This window comes from Ptiloglossa arizonensis, chromosome 2 (genome assembly GCF_051014685.1).
Source record: "Ptiloglossa arizonensis isolate GNS036 chromosome 2, iyPtiAriz1_principal, whole genome shotgun sequence".
Lineage (NCBI taxonomy): Eukaryota > Metazoa > Arthropoda > Insecta > Hymenoptera > Colletidae > Ptiloglossa > Ptiloglossa arizonensis.
Window position 1 is genome coordinate 24,851,631 of NC_135049.1, and position 15,116 is coordinate 24,866,746.

The 15,116-nt window shown below is 36.5% G+C and overlaps 1 protein-coding gene across 1 annotated transcript in view; it reads left to right on the forward strand.

Annotated features, from left to right (window-relative positions):
- LOC143143915 (polyamine-transporting ATPase 13A3) overlaps window positions 1-15,116 on the forward strand; it is a 19,792-nt gene continuing 4,676 nt past the window's right edge. The window contains exons 1-10 of the mRNA XM_076305800.1: window positions 1-527; window positions 8,162-8,276; window positions 9,703-9,770; window positions 9,846-10,013; window positions 10,384-10,454; window positions 10,553-10,819; window positions 11,763-11,967; window positions 13,037-13,235; window positions 13,308-13,419; window positions 14,899-15,088. Of these exons, the coding sequence (XP_076161915.1) occupies window positions 8,261-8,276; window positions 9,703-9,770; window positions 9,846-10,013; window positions 10,384-10,454; window positions 10,553-10,819; window positions 11,763-11,967; window positions 13,037-13,235; window positions 13,308-13,419; window positions 14,899-15,088 (1,296 nt within the window). The 5' untranslated portion in view covers window positions 1-527; window positions 8,162-8,260. The remainder of the gene's footprint in view (window positions 528-8,161; window positions 8,277-9,702; window positions 9,771-9,845; window positions 10,014-10,383; window positions 10,455-10,552; window positions 10,820-11,762; window positions 11,968-13,036; window positions 13,236-13,307; window positions 13,420-14,898; window positions 15,089-15,116) is intronic.

Consider the following 15,116-nt stretch of genomic DNA (forward strand, 5'->3'; position numbering starts at 1 on the left):
CGCGCGACGCGAAACAGGTGATTGTGCATCTGGAAAATTATATTCGACGAAATTATAAATTCGACGATCATTTAATACTCTCGCGCAGTCCTTTCGGAAGTCAACTTTCTATTTGTTTCTTTAAACTGTCAATTTTCCCGATACCTCTTGCAATATCATTGCGCATTTACTTTTCGACGGGTTTCTAGTGTTCGATTTTAATTTTATTTTTTATGCATGCCGTTTTGACACGGTTGAGCGCTTCTGATTCCGTTGCCTTTACCTTGGGTCGGTAATTTTCGACCGTTCTACTCCCGCCAATTGATGTCTCTCGAGATAATCTCGAACGCGGAATCGAAAGAAGAATCGTTCTACGGTGTACCGAGACGAACCCTGTGAGTCTTCTGCGATCAGTGAAGAAACAATAAGCATCAAAAATTGCTCGAAAGCAGGTTCATTGGGAATGTACGGATTCGTGCGAATACCTTGGACTACATCCCTGTGAGAGTAAAGGGATCGAATCAAGGAAAGGGCTGTTTAAAGTTCGAGTAAGTAAACGAATAGTAAAGTTTTTTTTCTTATTTACTAGAAGCATTTCCATCAATTGCTCCACGCGAAGGTTAAAATAATTTTCGTATCCTGTAATTTTATCTAATTTCTATAATAACAAACAATCCTTGCAACATCTAATAACAAAGGAGAAATGAGTCTTTCAAATCCTTGTTTGCGAAATAACGGTGGATTTCTATGCTTTTCAAAATGAAAGAAAAAAGAAGAAAATCTAATTGTTTTTTTTTTTACTAATTACGTACATTGATTGTCCATGGTCTTAAAAGGAGGGAGAAATTGTTAGCATTCTTTGTTAATTTTCAATTATTTACTGGTAAATGATTAGTGTGACAGAAATATAATCGTACGTTTACGATGTGTAATACGCGAGTCAAATTACGTTAACGCATAATAATGTATTCAATATTCTTATAATAATAATAATGTACAACTATTTTAGAAATAAATATTAAAAATAACATTAGTTCATTAATTTATGGTATTTCCCTCGCATTCGTATAATTTTTAATTACCAATTAAATTTATCGTCAAGCGTCGAACAAAACAAACATTACATTTTTACAAATTACAATACGCTAATAAAAATAACTAGGGCATCGCTCGCTAAGTGACCCCGAGAGATTCAATATTTCTAAATCATTATATTAGAATTTCCAATTTTCGATTAAACTTTACACCGATAAGTATCCAATACAAAAACCATACAATTATATTTTTACGAGCCATCTAACGTTTCATGAATTAAGTATATTTATATACTTCGTACCTCTTGGAAACGTTACCACGCTAAACGCATTGTGCTACGCTAAACGCGTTGTTAGAACTGTCGATTTCTAAGTAAACTACACAATAAACATTTGCTATCTAATTCACTGAATATTCGTAATGCTCGTTCGCCGAAATTTTCCAGAAACTCTCTCCCCTCCCGATAGTTTTGGTCGACGCGACGATCCCTTTTCCGATTGGTCCTAATCGCTCGAAAAAAGGGAAAAAAGGACTTACAGTGAAAGTGGTTTGAATCAGTACGTAAGAAAATGTCGTTTTTGATCCGGTACGACCGTTTTTGTCCCGCCGGTAGCGGGCGAGCGGGGAGGGGAGAGGAGGGGTGACTTTTGTATCCCCTCTCCAACCCTGTTTCTTTTACAGATCACTGATCTTTACGAAATAACAAGTTACGAGCGATCCAAAGTTGCATGTACCGGTGTTACGCAACAGCCTTTACCTAAAAGTATAGAAGCGCGAGTTGCATTTCTAACGACACGGTTGAATCTAGGTGGTCTCGCGACACACATTTCGCAACAGAATGGAAATTATATAAAACCAATAGTTTCAACGAACAACAAAACGCGCTAAGAGCGATATTATTTACCTAGTTTTACGCATACATCGTTTTCGTGACGTGTACGATCTATTAATCGGTTCTCGTAGCCATTCGGTCGATTCTTAATGTTTTTCGTTTACAACGTCTTTATCAGTTGTATCGCGATCGTCGGTTCGTTTTCGTTATATAACGAAGAATCGCTAACGGCACTATAATTGGAAAAAGGTAGACCAGCTTTTCCTTCGTTTCTCGTTTATTAACGACCTTTTCGAGGCAGAAGTGCGTATAGTTGAATCAGTAGGACGCTATAGTCGTTGTATTTTACCTGTTCTTCGCATCGAGGTAGATTACGCGAAAGACTGGTTTAATTATTATAAAAAATTGCCGCAATTATTGCTATTATGGGAGGATTATGTATTCGAGTAGCTGCGTTTGATGTTTCAAAATGTTGAAGTTGAAACGAATAAATAGGAGGTAGCGATTTTTATTTGAAGTTCTTACTTTTATAATATGAAGAATAGAAGAAAATTATATAGGATTGATGAAACAAGAATATATAAAAGGTACTTATTTTTACAATGCTACTTTTTTGTTTTTTTTTAAGCGACAAATCTATCAATAATATTTCCGTAATGTAATTGTTGGATCATCTTGTTTTTCGAATTCTTCGTATTATGTATAAATAAAATTTGATGCCCGTTGAAATAAAACTTTGAAACGAAATAATAACTTTTTTTATTGGTTTTGGAAGCTAATCGATATGTGGGCCCCAAGGCGCACGCCTTCATCGCTCGTTCGATGATTCGTCACTAATTATAAAATAAGAACGCGTGTGTATGATATGTAGTTTAATCCTTAATTGGTACACTCGCGTCCTGGGGACCCGAGAGATATTATTTTCACTTACTGCAGAGAAATGGGTTGTTGCATTGAGCTGGCCTATCTGGTATTATCCTAACTTTCAGTCGACTTTGAATCAATAATATTATTGTTTTCACAGCTACCGTAATTTTCGTGTAATAAAATTGTTCGGTAAAATGTTATTTAGGTGAAACGTTTTTTAATATTGCCAGCTTTGTTATTTCTGTGTTACTCTGAATTGTTTTATTGTTCTTGTCAACAAAAGATTATAAAGTTCTTGGAAACTTGTTAGCATTAGTTAGTAACATAGACGATAGATGTACAATGTAAGCACTGTTTGCAGTGACATTTCTTTGCTACGTTTTACTTGGATTATTTACACTTCTCTTATTCCTGTAATTTTCAATCGCGCAATAAGAATATAATTTTTAAATATAAATATTATTCAAGTTCACAAAAATATAATCAATATAAAAAGCTCGTATATTTTCCTTTCTCAAAACGAGCAACTTTTTTTTAGATACGATATTTGATATTTGTCCTAATTCACTAATGGAAAATTATTCGACTCTTCGTTGAAACGATGTTTCAATAGTTACGAAATCAAGTTTTGATCTTATATTGTAAAAACGTCAGAAGTTGTGACGCATTTACGAACCCACAACTTTTTTATCTCTTAACAATTGACATTTGTCCGATTTGCATTGTATTATAATTTCCTTTAAACTCGAAATAAAAGAATTCGGCTATTATTATTTAAATTACAACGAAATATAATTATCATTCTAGAGTTAAAGATTTTTTACCGATTTGGAAAAGGTTGGAACGATGTTCCTTTTTTTTTTTTTTGGTGAAGAAAAAAGGTGCTGGAAATTACAAATTGACAAATTGAAAAGAACAGTTTGAAAAACTCAGGTATATTTCAAGTATAAGCTTCTAAGTGTACCAGTTACAGGTAAACGCGCAACGTATGAGTATCTTGTCAATTCCATTTTATCTTGTTCTTTAACCGGTTCACGCTAGAACGATATCGAGAAGAAAAATCCCTGATGCATCTTTTCCAAGTTACATAAATTTGATTAACGGTAGAATGATGTCGCTGGTAGTACGTACGCTGGTAAGTTGCACGAGTTTGATCCAGAACCTTGAACGCGCGTTCAAAAGACCAGCTACTACGTTCTATTATTCGCTTATTCGATCTATATATCGATGATAGAATACTTTCTACACAGAGATGTGATGCTTTTGCGGAAAATTATGAACGTGTTTACCTCGTTGTTGACTAATCGCACAATCTACTTCTAGACAAAGAAATTACTCGAGGTCAACCAGGTTCCGCGTGTTACCCTTCAAACGTGGAAAATAATGGCTACCGGAAGTGGAACGTTAAGTACATTCTCGAAATTTTATCTAGTATCTGCAAGTTTCCACTTCGGTACCTTCGTATCGACGTGAAGTGTGATTTTTATCGATACTCTGTCAATTTCCAATGCATAACTCGCGAAATTAAAGAAAATCTTCACCATGGGAGAACGTTAGGTCAGCCTCTTATCCCACCAGACGTCTTTCCGGACTTGGTTTCTCTTCAGTGTCTTGACAGTGGTATTTTCATACTACAATACTCTAGTACAAATTCTACAATCTCATCGTTCTGTTTAAAACACATGATAACTCTTTGGTATCAATTCAATCATAGTAATTAATCTAAAATAAAATTATCTGTAAAAAATATTTAGTAATATATATATATATATATATATATATATATATCCAATATCTTAACTATAATATAGAAGCGAGAAAATACAAGTGTCGTTACAATAGTTTCTGTATAGCTATCTGTATGAAATATTGTAGTGACAACGTAGAAAAGCATATGCAGGGCGTTCGATATTTTAAGAAGTGATTGTGCACGAAAAAATAGTATAAAAATCGCGAATGACGAAATTTCGTTTGAGGCATTACGTTCAAGATATTAAATGTCATTTATAGATAGAAAAAAGTAGTCAGATGCGAAGGAGTTGAACTGTTACCGACGTGTAGACGTCAGTTGTGCCGCGAGGCGAAGAATGACCGCCAGTGCTGTAACTATCTAGAAGAACATGCTCGTAATGACTTGAAACATCATGCGTCGCTAGTAATGTATAAAAGCTACTATAATGTAGGTCTTTAATACAATTTTGAAAAGAATTAGAGCAGCATCGCGCGATATCGTAAGCTTTTCGTATTGAAATAAAATGTGATACGAACAAATTGTACATACATGGGCACAGTATCTCTGATAAATAACCGGATTAAGGCTGCAAACAATGAAATAATGGTCGTATTGCTATAAATTTTTTTTTTTTATTCAAAGTATGTTTCCTCTGTATCGATACAGATTAACGAAGTAACGAGTGAAACGATTTTTGGACCTGATTTGGGTATCGTCTCGAGTATCTTGGTCACAAGCGACTTTGAACGTTTCAATATTATTATATCAGGTAATTTTCATCGACATATTCAATTTAAGAAACAAAAAGTAATCTGATCGCTAGATTACTATCGAGTGCAAAAAGTTTTTGTTCCCCTTGATCTTCTTGATTTTCGATTAGCAACTCCAGCGTAAATCGAGCACAGTTCTTTTGTTTATCCAAATTTTTTTTTTTTTTTTTTGGTAAAATTTTAAGAGGGAGATCATTACGTCACATTTCTTTACCATCGTTCGAAATTCCTGCATTTGTTACTATGTACCATAGTATTGCTACTAAAATGTTAATAATTTTTTAACGTACCATCCATTTGCGTCAAAATTTTAATCATTTACAGCTAAGATATAAGATCAGCGAAAAAAGTAACACCCGTTTATAAAGTCGGTAACAGAAATTCAATTCAGTTATTGGATAGTCGTTTATTTCACATATCAAGTACATAACAAGATTTTCCAAAACATAATCGAGTAAAATTTGCACTCCAAAGAGTATTAGTCTAAGCCACTAAGAACTAGATAAACATTCTAGACACCTGGATTCCAGCTTGGAGAACCTCGTCGCAAGTGATCCAATCTTATAAGGGGAATCTCAGAAGTAACCTTCACCGATTGAAATGAAATTCGACAGAGTGATAGATCTATATTTACAGTAAGCGCAATTGTCATTTTTGCCGTACATGATCAGCCAATTTTAAGAAAAGTAGGGTATAAAAATGTAGAATAACCACATAGTCAGATATGGCCATAGAATAAAACGATTTCTTACCAGTAGTCGCTGTGGCGTAACGGCTAGCCTGAATTATTATAAATTTTTTTTACCGAGTTCGAATCCAATGAAAAAAATAAAAAAATTTTTTTTTCAGTAGATCAATAATAATATACAATTATTATGTACAGTTTATAATACAAGTTTTATATACTTTGTATAATACGTAGATGCAGGTACATATATCGAGGTAAAAGGGTGCACCACAGCAATCATTAACAATTGGGTGAATCGTTTTATTACGTATATAATTACAGAGAATTTCAAATTTGTATACCTGCAGTTCCCAAAACTGACTGATCGTCTACGGCTAAAATTATAGTTACATTTATTGTACATATAGATCTACCACTCTGTCCAATTTCATTGGAAACAATTAGAGTTACTTCTGTAGCTCTCCTTGTTCTCCTCTTTGTTAACATTTCTTAGAAATAATGATGATCCATGCTCGCTGTTCCTACATTTTAATGTTATAACAGTTTTGACTCATATGTTTGAGTCTTCGTCAATAATAGTACAATTTTCCCTTCCATGTATATTCGTTAAATTTTGCACATTCGTAGTCGTCATCGGTTGCCGTTGTCAATTTTCCCCTAAGTCTGCAACGAACGGAGCAAAGGGGGAGTGAAAGTGTCGCTCCGCGAAAATCAAAATAAATTAATAACTTTTGAACGATTCAAGATATTTTAATGTGACTTTCACTAATAAAATAACAAAAAAATTCTACTTTCAGATAGTGCGTAGCTCTTTACAGGTTATCATTACTTTACACGATGTATATCTATTTTTTTCATTTATCTAATCCAACAAAATTTATATTAACTTTACACTTGTTCGATTTTAATAAAAAATTATCTCTGTTATCAATTTGTAAATATTAATTCGAAGCTTGAATGGTTCACGCTTGAAATAACAAAGTTAGCGAAATAGGAATAATTAGACAATTAAATCAATCGACGAAACCGTCTGCAGAAGATTATCCGATCAAAGTAATATTGTTCGATAAAGGGTGAACCTTAAAATAATTTTTCTTTTAAAAAGAAAAACGAATACACTTCCTTTTCAACTTATTCATTTGTATTATTTCCTGGTTAAGAAATTTGAGAAATACTGTACAAAACGTGTTAAGATTAATTGTAACAGTAATTCTATTCCGCGACATGCATTCGTGTCTACTTCGTTATCGCGAGCGTGGAACGTGGATTGAATTAAAGACTACAACTCATGAATCAAATATTTCCCTCCAATCTCACTTACGTATGTCATACGAAAGAGCCTTAATTAAGATGTAATTGAGATAGTCTTTATCAAAATCGGGAGATTGTATATTTTTCTATATCGATCAATATAAATATTTTTCGATCGTGTAAATTGAGAGAACGTGTGTGCATCTTGTAAAACGACGATAACTAAATATCGTGAACTAAATACGTAATCCGAAAGCAGTAATTTTCGTCTATTTCCTAATCGTACACAAAATATTTTCAATCTATAAATTTAAAGAAAAATCGATAACCGGGAATTGACGACGTTAAAACGTAAGATTAAAATTAAAATTAAAATCGTTCGAAAAGAAATATTTCTTAAAGATTTTTAATTTGTCCATCTCCCGGAATAACGGATAATTTAAACGTTAAATTTTTCGTAACAGGTGGCTTCGAGCGCGGTAAATTTTCCGTGTCACCGACTAATTACAAAAGTACCATTGAGGTAACGATCTACCAAAGACGATACAGAGTATCGTTGCGAGATATAATAGAATGTTTTAATTATTGTCTGACTGCTGTATTGTTAGCGGAAGACAATCGTCTTGTTACCGGGTCCTCGTTCACCTACGCGCGATTCAAAACTTGAATAGGATTACATAGTTCGGTCAGGACACGTGGCTCGCTGTAATTTCGCTACTTGACTCGCCAACAATTTATTGTGTCAACGATGTAATTCAAGCGCATGGTCACCGTGATCACGTTCATTGTCGAACTACCTATTTAACGTCTGACCGTATCTTCTTTCACATAATGAGCCCATCAAGAAATCTAATCACCTGTTTCGTTTCACGTGTGTTTAAAGGTGAACTTTACGTTTCTTTTACTATTCTCGTCAACGACGAAGCTTCACAATTTTACGGCGAGATTCAGCGAGGAAGCTTCGGTTCGCTCGTTTGCACGTAAAAGCTTTCTCCGTTTGATTTCAGTATTGGATCGTGCAAGCGGAGATTCTCGGACGGTGACACGAATTTTGAAGAACATCAACGTGGAACTCGGTCAGATTTTAGCAGCAAAAGCCTGAAGTTATGACAACATCCAATGGTGAGTCTCGTTTGTTTGAAATACTTTATCAATACAACCGTATCAATTGACGACGCGAAGCGTTTCAACGCGCCACTTCGCCGGAGACGGTCGTTTCGGACGAATTTACGATCGAACGGATTACATGGAAAATTCGTAAACCCGGTTTTCTCTGAAGAAAAAAGAAACAAAACGATGGCTTTTGACCGAAACTCGTCGTTATTTCTTCGACTTGATCTCACGTGGCACAGTCGGTACAGAAAACGCGGAAACGGTGCTTTGTAATGGCAGAGGACGTACAAAGTCATTTTGCTAATTAATTCAATGCATACCTAATACATACATGTAGGTACGTCGTAACGTTGGTACTTGAAAGAAGAATATCCTTCGAATTGGACAGGACGATTTGCATTAATCGACCAAGTGATTTTACGCGACCTTTTTTTAATACGGGTCGCTATACCTTTTTCAAGACTGCAATGACGCCTAAAAAAAGAAAGAATGCTGAAATCTTCGAACGTTCGAAATGTTTCACTACGATAAGGGTTCTTTCGTATAAATTGATATAACTTTAATATTTTTTTGTTTCGTAATTGCAATTGGCACGATTACCTGCTCGAAGAAAATAATAAGAACTCATCGGTAAACTTAACTTTCGTTAGAACGGTCTTCACCTGTATTTTATTCGTTTCTCGAGAAAATATCGGTACCGTGAATCTTGTTACGTGTCTTAAATAAATTTAAGTGCACGAAATAAAATTTACGCGGACGTAGAAATTTACCAAAAATACTCTCGTAGGGATTGCTTAATTTTCGATCCATGTATTCGTGGTATTTCTCGATACCGACATTGCATTGTCAATAGCTTAATGTTGAAATAGAGGCAACATAAAAAAGGAAGACTACTATTTGTCCCAGATAAGAGGAGGCAATGTTGCGCGTTTCTCAGATACTTGTCTTGTTGAACTTCCATCAAATATCTAAAAATCCCTACATATTTCTTCGCTTAAGATGTAATCGCGTGTGATGACCCGATAACGAGCCAAACGTTATCGCCATCTAACGACATACTGTTTATAAAAGAATTATCAGTTTTTCACGTGAAATTGACTAGTCGAGTGTTATAACTGATTTGATCCAACGAAACGATAACGAAATAAACGTTCAATTATAAGCGTCCCGCTGTGATTCAATTGCCTCGATAATTTTACACAGCAAAAGTGTCACCTTTAATTTAATCATTGTTGATAATATAAGAAATTGTCTCGATTGAACTCGATTTGTTCCCAGTTTTATCTCTCAAGATCCAATGGATTACGGTTAACGTTGTTCGATTTTCTGTCAAATATTTCAATCTGAGAGTCGATCGATTCACTCGTTTCTAATTGTAAGAGATTTCGTTGCGTGAAATTTGTAAAAGGCACAAATTTGTATTCTCTTCACTTAGGGGTAAAGAATGACCAAACGTCGGAAATTCAGTGGCAAAAGATTTACACCGGCCAAGATGAGGATATGGTGAGTGCTCTGAGAAATAAGAACAAGCGAGAAACAGAACGTTATCATTGTGTCGAATTTAATATCGTCTTTCAGCGTGTCTACGGATTCGAGAAGAGCAATTTGAAAAACTTCCTGACTTGTATCTCTTACGTGTTGACCATTGGATGGGTCAGACTCTTCTTCCACTGGTATCCTCAGTTGCGTCTCTATGCGACCCACAAGAAATGTCCATTGAATCGTGCAACTAGATTGCTCATAACCGTAAGAATTGTACACGTTTGTATAACATTTTCCTGGCAATTAGTTCCGATCGTAATTGTTATGTCACGTATCCATTAATCCGTCCGAAAGGGTAATAAATTTTCCGAGCCAAACGATATGCAAATATCGTTAATACAATCGCGAAAAGAAACTCGTGACAGAGTCCATATAAATATGCTCACCGATATGCATCACCTCGGGCGAGTGATGACCTTTACGTGACTCATACGTTAAACCATCGGGAATTAAAAATTAACATAGCTTGACATACATTTAATAACTAGAAACCCGCGTGAAAGTGAAATCTCTAAGCAGGATAAATTGATCCCGATCGTTTGATTAATAATCGTTAACGTGAATATTTACGCAGGATAATTACCAAGGGAAATACAAGTCGTACTTCGTGAAGGAAGTAAAAACCATTTCTGCCAGGAATCTGAGGTCAGTTCAGTTTCAAATTTCTCATCGAACCGGTCTTCGTTGAAGATCCTCGCAGTTACGCGCAAATCGAGATTCGTGTTTGTTATTGTTGCATATAGCGCGCAAGATTTATCGAAGAGCTTGGACGAGAACCACGACGATCTAATCGAGAAGATCAGATGCAAGAAGCTGAAAATCAATTTAGAGAATGGCACGCAATGCGAGGTCCTTGAATACAAAGCGTTTTGGTGTAAGAAGCAGTGTTACGTATGGGATATCACGCAGAACACGTTTGCGAGATTAGTAGGTCTCGATAAATACACATTGTGCTCGGACCTTCATCTCAATAGCAATCAAGGACTTTCGAAAGAGGAACAATGCCTTAGGTATGGTAAAATTACAAATACGGTAGTTGCCCGTTGAAACGTGACAAAATCGGGCCCGCCGGGTATTTCGAATTCGAGGTCGATAGTGAATTCTATTTCAAGTTTAAGAGATTTGTACATACACGGTCGTGGTTTACTGGAAGTTTGCCCGTAGGTTTGATCGACCGTTCACACAAAGAGACGTTTCGAATCGTCCAAAATGGAGCGTGAAGGAATATAACGACAGTGAGCGAGATAACGCAACGGCTAGCGAGTGGCCAAAACTTGAAAACGATGTCGCACGCGTATCGACGTGTCAACGTTAATACAATAGAAAGTTTTTTATATTTTTCATTATACAAGAGTATCGTGTGGCTAATGGATTGGCCAGGTTTTCCCGATAAAAATGAATCGGGACTCGACCAACTTTCCAAGTATCTTCGATTGTACAGTACACGAATCTCGTTTAGATTCCGCGAATCGAAATATTACTAACTACTGTGCAATGGATCGTATTGTCTTCGTTATTTGTACGTGGTTCGTAACAAACACCAAACGTATTTGTTTCTTTGCCTTTGGGACTGTTTAAAAGGTCGCGTTTGGATTCGTTTTCGTTGGTGTGAACCTACCAATCCATTGACAACGTTGTCACGAAGATGCAATGAAAAATATGCAAATTTTACGTTTCATTAGAGGATGAAATTCAATGCAACGCGTAGGTAAAGGTCAGTCAGTATTTATCTGAGCATTTGTCGGCCACTCGGATCAATATATCTCTCGCGCTGAGGAAACGTAAACAATGGTAGAAATGACTCTGCACCCTCAATTCGGAGTAAAATTTTGATTTTGAGAACCGGTTATTCATCCTACTTTCGGTTAACCCTAGAATTTTTAACGAGACGTTCGAAAAAGTGATCAAAGTTTGGCCCGAAATGGTGACCGAGCGATCGATTTCTTCTTCCAGGCGCATCGTCTACGGCAGCAATGAGATTATCGTTCCCGTACAAAGTATAGGCGTGTTGCTGCTATTGGAAGTTCTAAATCCGTTCTACATTTTCCAAGTTTTCACTCTGTGCGTGTGGTTCGCGGAGGGCTACCTGTACTACACCGCAGCAATCATATGTATGTCACTGTTCGGCATCATAAGTTCCATAATACAAACCCGTAAGGTACAGTAATCATTTTCATCGTCCTTTGACGCTTTGAGACCGGTACCACTTGACACGTAAATAGGTACCGGTTATTGATGTTGTATTGTCGTAAACAGAATCACTAGTCTTGAAACAATATCTTTCATTATCTATATTTATCCTTGTAATATCAAAAATGTTAAAACAATGTTAGGTTTACACTCGAGACGATGAAACATACGCACTTAGATAATATTTCTGGCAATATAAGCAAGTCCTTCACGCTGATTACTTTCAATTTCTTGGTCACAATTCTTCAACAATTACAATTGTAATTTATTACAAATTACGGTATTACGATATTACAATATTTATTACAATATTACAGTAAGCAAACAATTAACAATTACAAAACGTAATACGCGATTTAAAAAATCTCCACGTGCGTAAGTGTGTAAGGAATCTCTTTTTTCAGCGAGTCCTCGTTCGAATTCTATCGCTACGAATAACGAACAACAATTATCCAGGATGAACTATTCAAATCGAAATATTTTATCCGGACAATCGTGAATGAAATGGTTAAGTTCACGTGTATCCGCGAATCCGTACACACCCGTGTATTAAGACGTGTATCTGTGTATTAGAACGAGAAACCAGCATCGCGTTTTGCATTGGACGTGACCTTAAATTCGCGTGTACCCGTGAAAAAGATGACTCTGATCTCCAAGCACCGTCTTACACGGTACACGGAACACCGTCTTGGACGGACTCCGCAATATTTATTTTCAACGTTCGTTACTCCACCGAGTGTTGCTACATAAAATTATACACATTCTATTCAAATAGTTCACCTTCGAATTTTTACGCTTCGACTCGTAAAGATACTATCGTAACTAACATCGTGTTAGAACTTTTCCGAGCAACGCTTCCTACGATTTAAATCGACGCAGATATTAAGACAGTTTGCATCTAATTGAACACCATTATTCCCAGTCACGGACAGCGCTAAGGAAATACGAATCGCCGGGTTCAAAGCGTCAATTCACATCTCGGAAATCCCCCCCCCGTATTCTTCGACGGAGCGAAACCTGAACTCTTTCTTTTGCAGAATCAAATCAATCTTTGCGGCACAGTCGCATCCGTAGAAACTGTTCGCGTGCACAGGAGTCAGACGGTGTCAGAAAGTATACCGAGCAGCGAGCTGGTGCCTGGCGATATCATAGAACTGCCCAAGCATCAAGCCACCGTTATATGCGACGCGGTGCTGTTAACAGGGCAATGCATACTAAATGAATCAATGCTGACCGGTAAGACACTGACAATCCAAACCGAATGCTGTCCCGTTCTTTGTATCGCCAATCCTATTGTTACAATTTCAGGAGAGTCTGTGCCAGTTACGAAAACCCCATTACCATCGCGTCACGTTTTGTACGATCCCAAAGAATGTTCCCATCACACGATATATAGTGGCACTACCATTATTCAAACCAGGTGCGATACCTGTACCACGTGCAATTTTTTTTCGACGTTAAACGGTGTTACGTGTACCTGAATGGCTGAAGAAAAATTACGATTTTGGGATTTTCTCTCCAATGATCGTTCAATTTTATCGATTCTCAATGTCTCGGAGATCGCACCGTCGTGGAAAACTAGGATTGAAGTTTGTGTCGGAAGTCTCGAGAGTCGATTCTTGGAGTAAACGAAACGATTCTTCTCGGATAACTTAAACGAAAACACCTCCGTCAGTGTTTATGTTTACTTAGCGCGAGCGAACCGTCGACTTGTGCAATCAATGATCCTGGATCTAAACGAGCGAGGAAGTACGAATTTATGAAAATTACAATTTTTATCATTGTATATTCATGACGGTATTATCAAAAGATTTACGTGCTTTGATAGCTATTATTTCTTCAGCTTGCTTCACTTTCTACTCGTTGAGAATGAAAGTGAGACACAGTGAGATCGAATAAGATACGGCTAGTAGAATAATTTTGTGACAACCTGAGAGACAATATTGTGGATAAATCTAGACGCATTTTCATCAGAAAGCCCCATCACTGGTAATCAGTAAGGTAATTGATAGCCATTTAATCCCTTGTTAAAATGTGCAGAGTCGGGCCCGCTTAAAATGTTCTTTTGGAGGAATGGTAGCAAGTTAGTTCCTGAAATCGACCTTTCGTATTTTTTATTGAAATTCAACCACGAGCAGGACGTTCAACGAGAAGAATGGGCAAGATAGACCAAGATTGAGCGCGACTTGCATTACAATGCAATCTAACGTAAAAACTTTCATATTTCCCATTGTGTCTTCGCAAGAGTATTGTTAACAAATTAGCGAAATTCTCCCGATGCAAATGAGATTACGCACAACCGTATTCGTACAACAATAATCCAAATAAAGTCGTTTTTGGACACATTTCTGACGGGAGAATCTTACCGATCCATTGATGATACACTTACGAAGATACGGTAAGAGATATAAATATTTTTATTTTGCATTATTAACTACCATCGATACGCATGCGATACCGCTTTGAAATTCAACCACTTTTTAAATCCACAATCGTCGGTCGCTCGAGCTAAAGCACATAGAATATGTATGGGAATATTCGGTATGTTTCACTGAAGGACAGACGCGACATTTTAAGATATGTTATTCTGTAAGAAAACATATAAAAATGTTATCTCGACTCGAGATAAAAAAGCTCGATTCCTAGAAATGAACGAAACCTCGACCATCCATCGATAACTAAAACGCTGAGGACTCGATATTCGTTTTAGTTATCTGAGAATTACTGTATACAGATTTCGGCGTAACATCTTGGCGACACCTTTCCGAAGACTTCGTATTTAAAAAAAGAAGTGCAAAAAACCAAAAGTCAATTTTTTCAATTCAGTCAAAGAGTCCAGGTATATGTAACACCTTTAGAATCGCAGACTTTGTCATCATTAATTCGCATTTTCTGTTAGATGTTACGACAATAGTCCAGTTCTAGCGCGAGTAATTCGAACAGGTTTTCACACCAATAAGGGTGGCTTGGTTGCAGCCATTTTATATCCGCCGCCAGCGGACTTTAAGTTTGATCAGGATTCTTATAAATTCATTGGCATACTCGCGTTCATTGCGACTTGTGGTTTCATATATACCATTGTGACCAAGGTACGTTTCAATATCGATCCTAACGCAA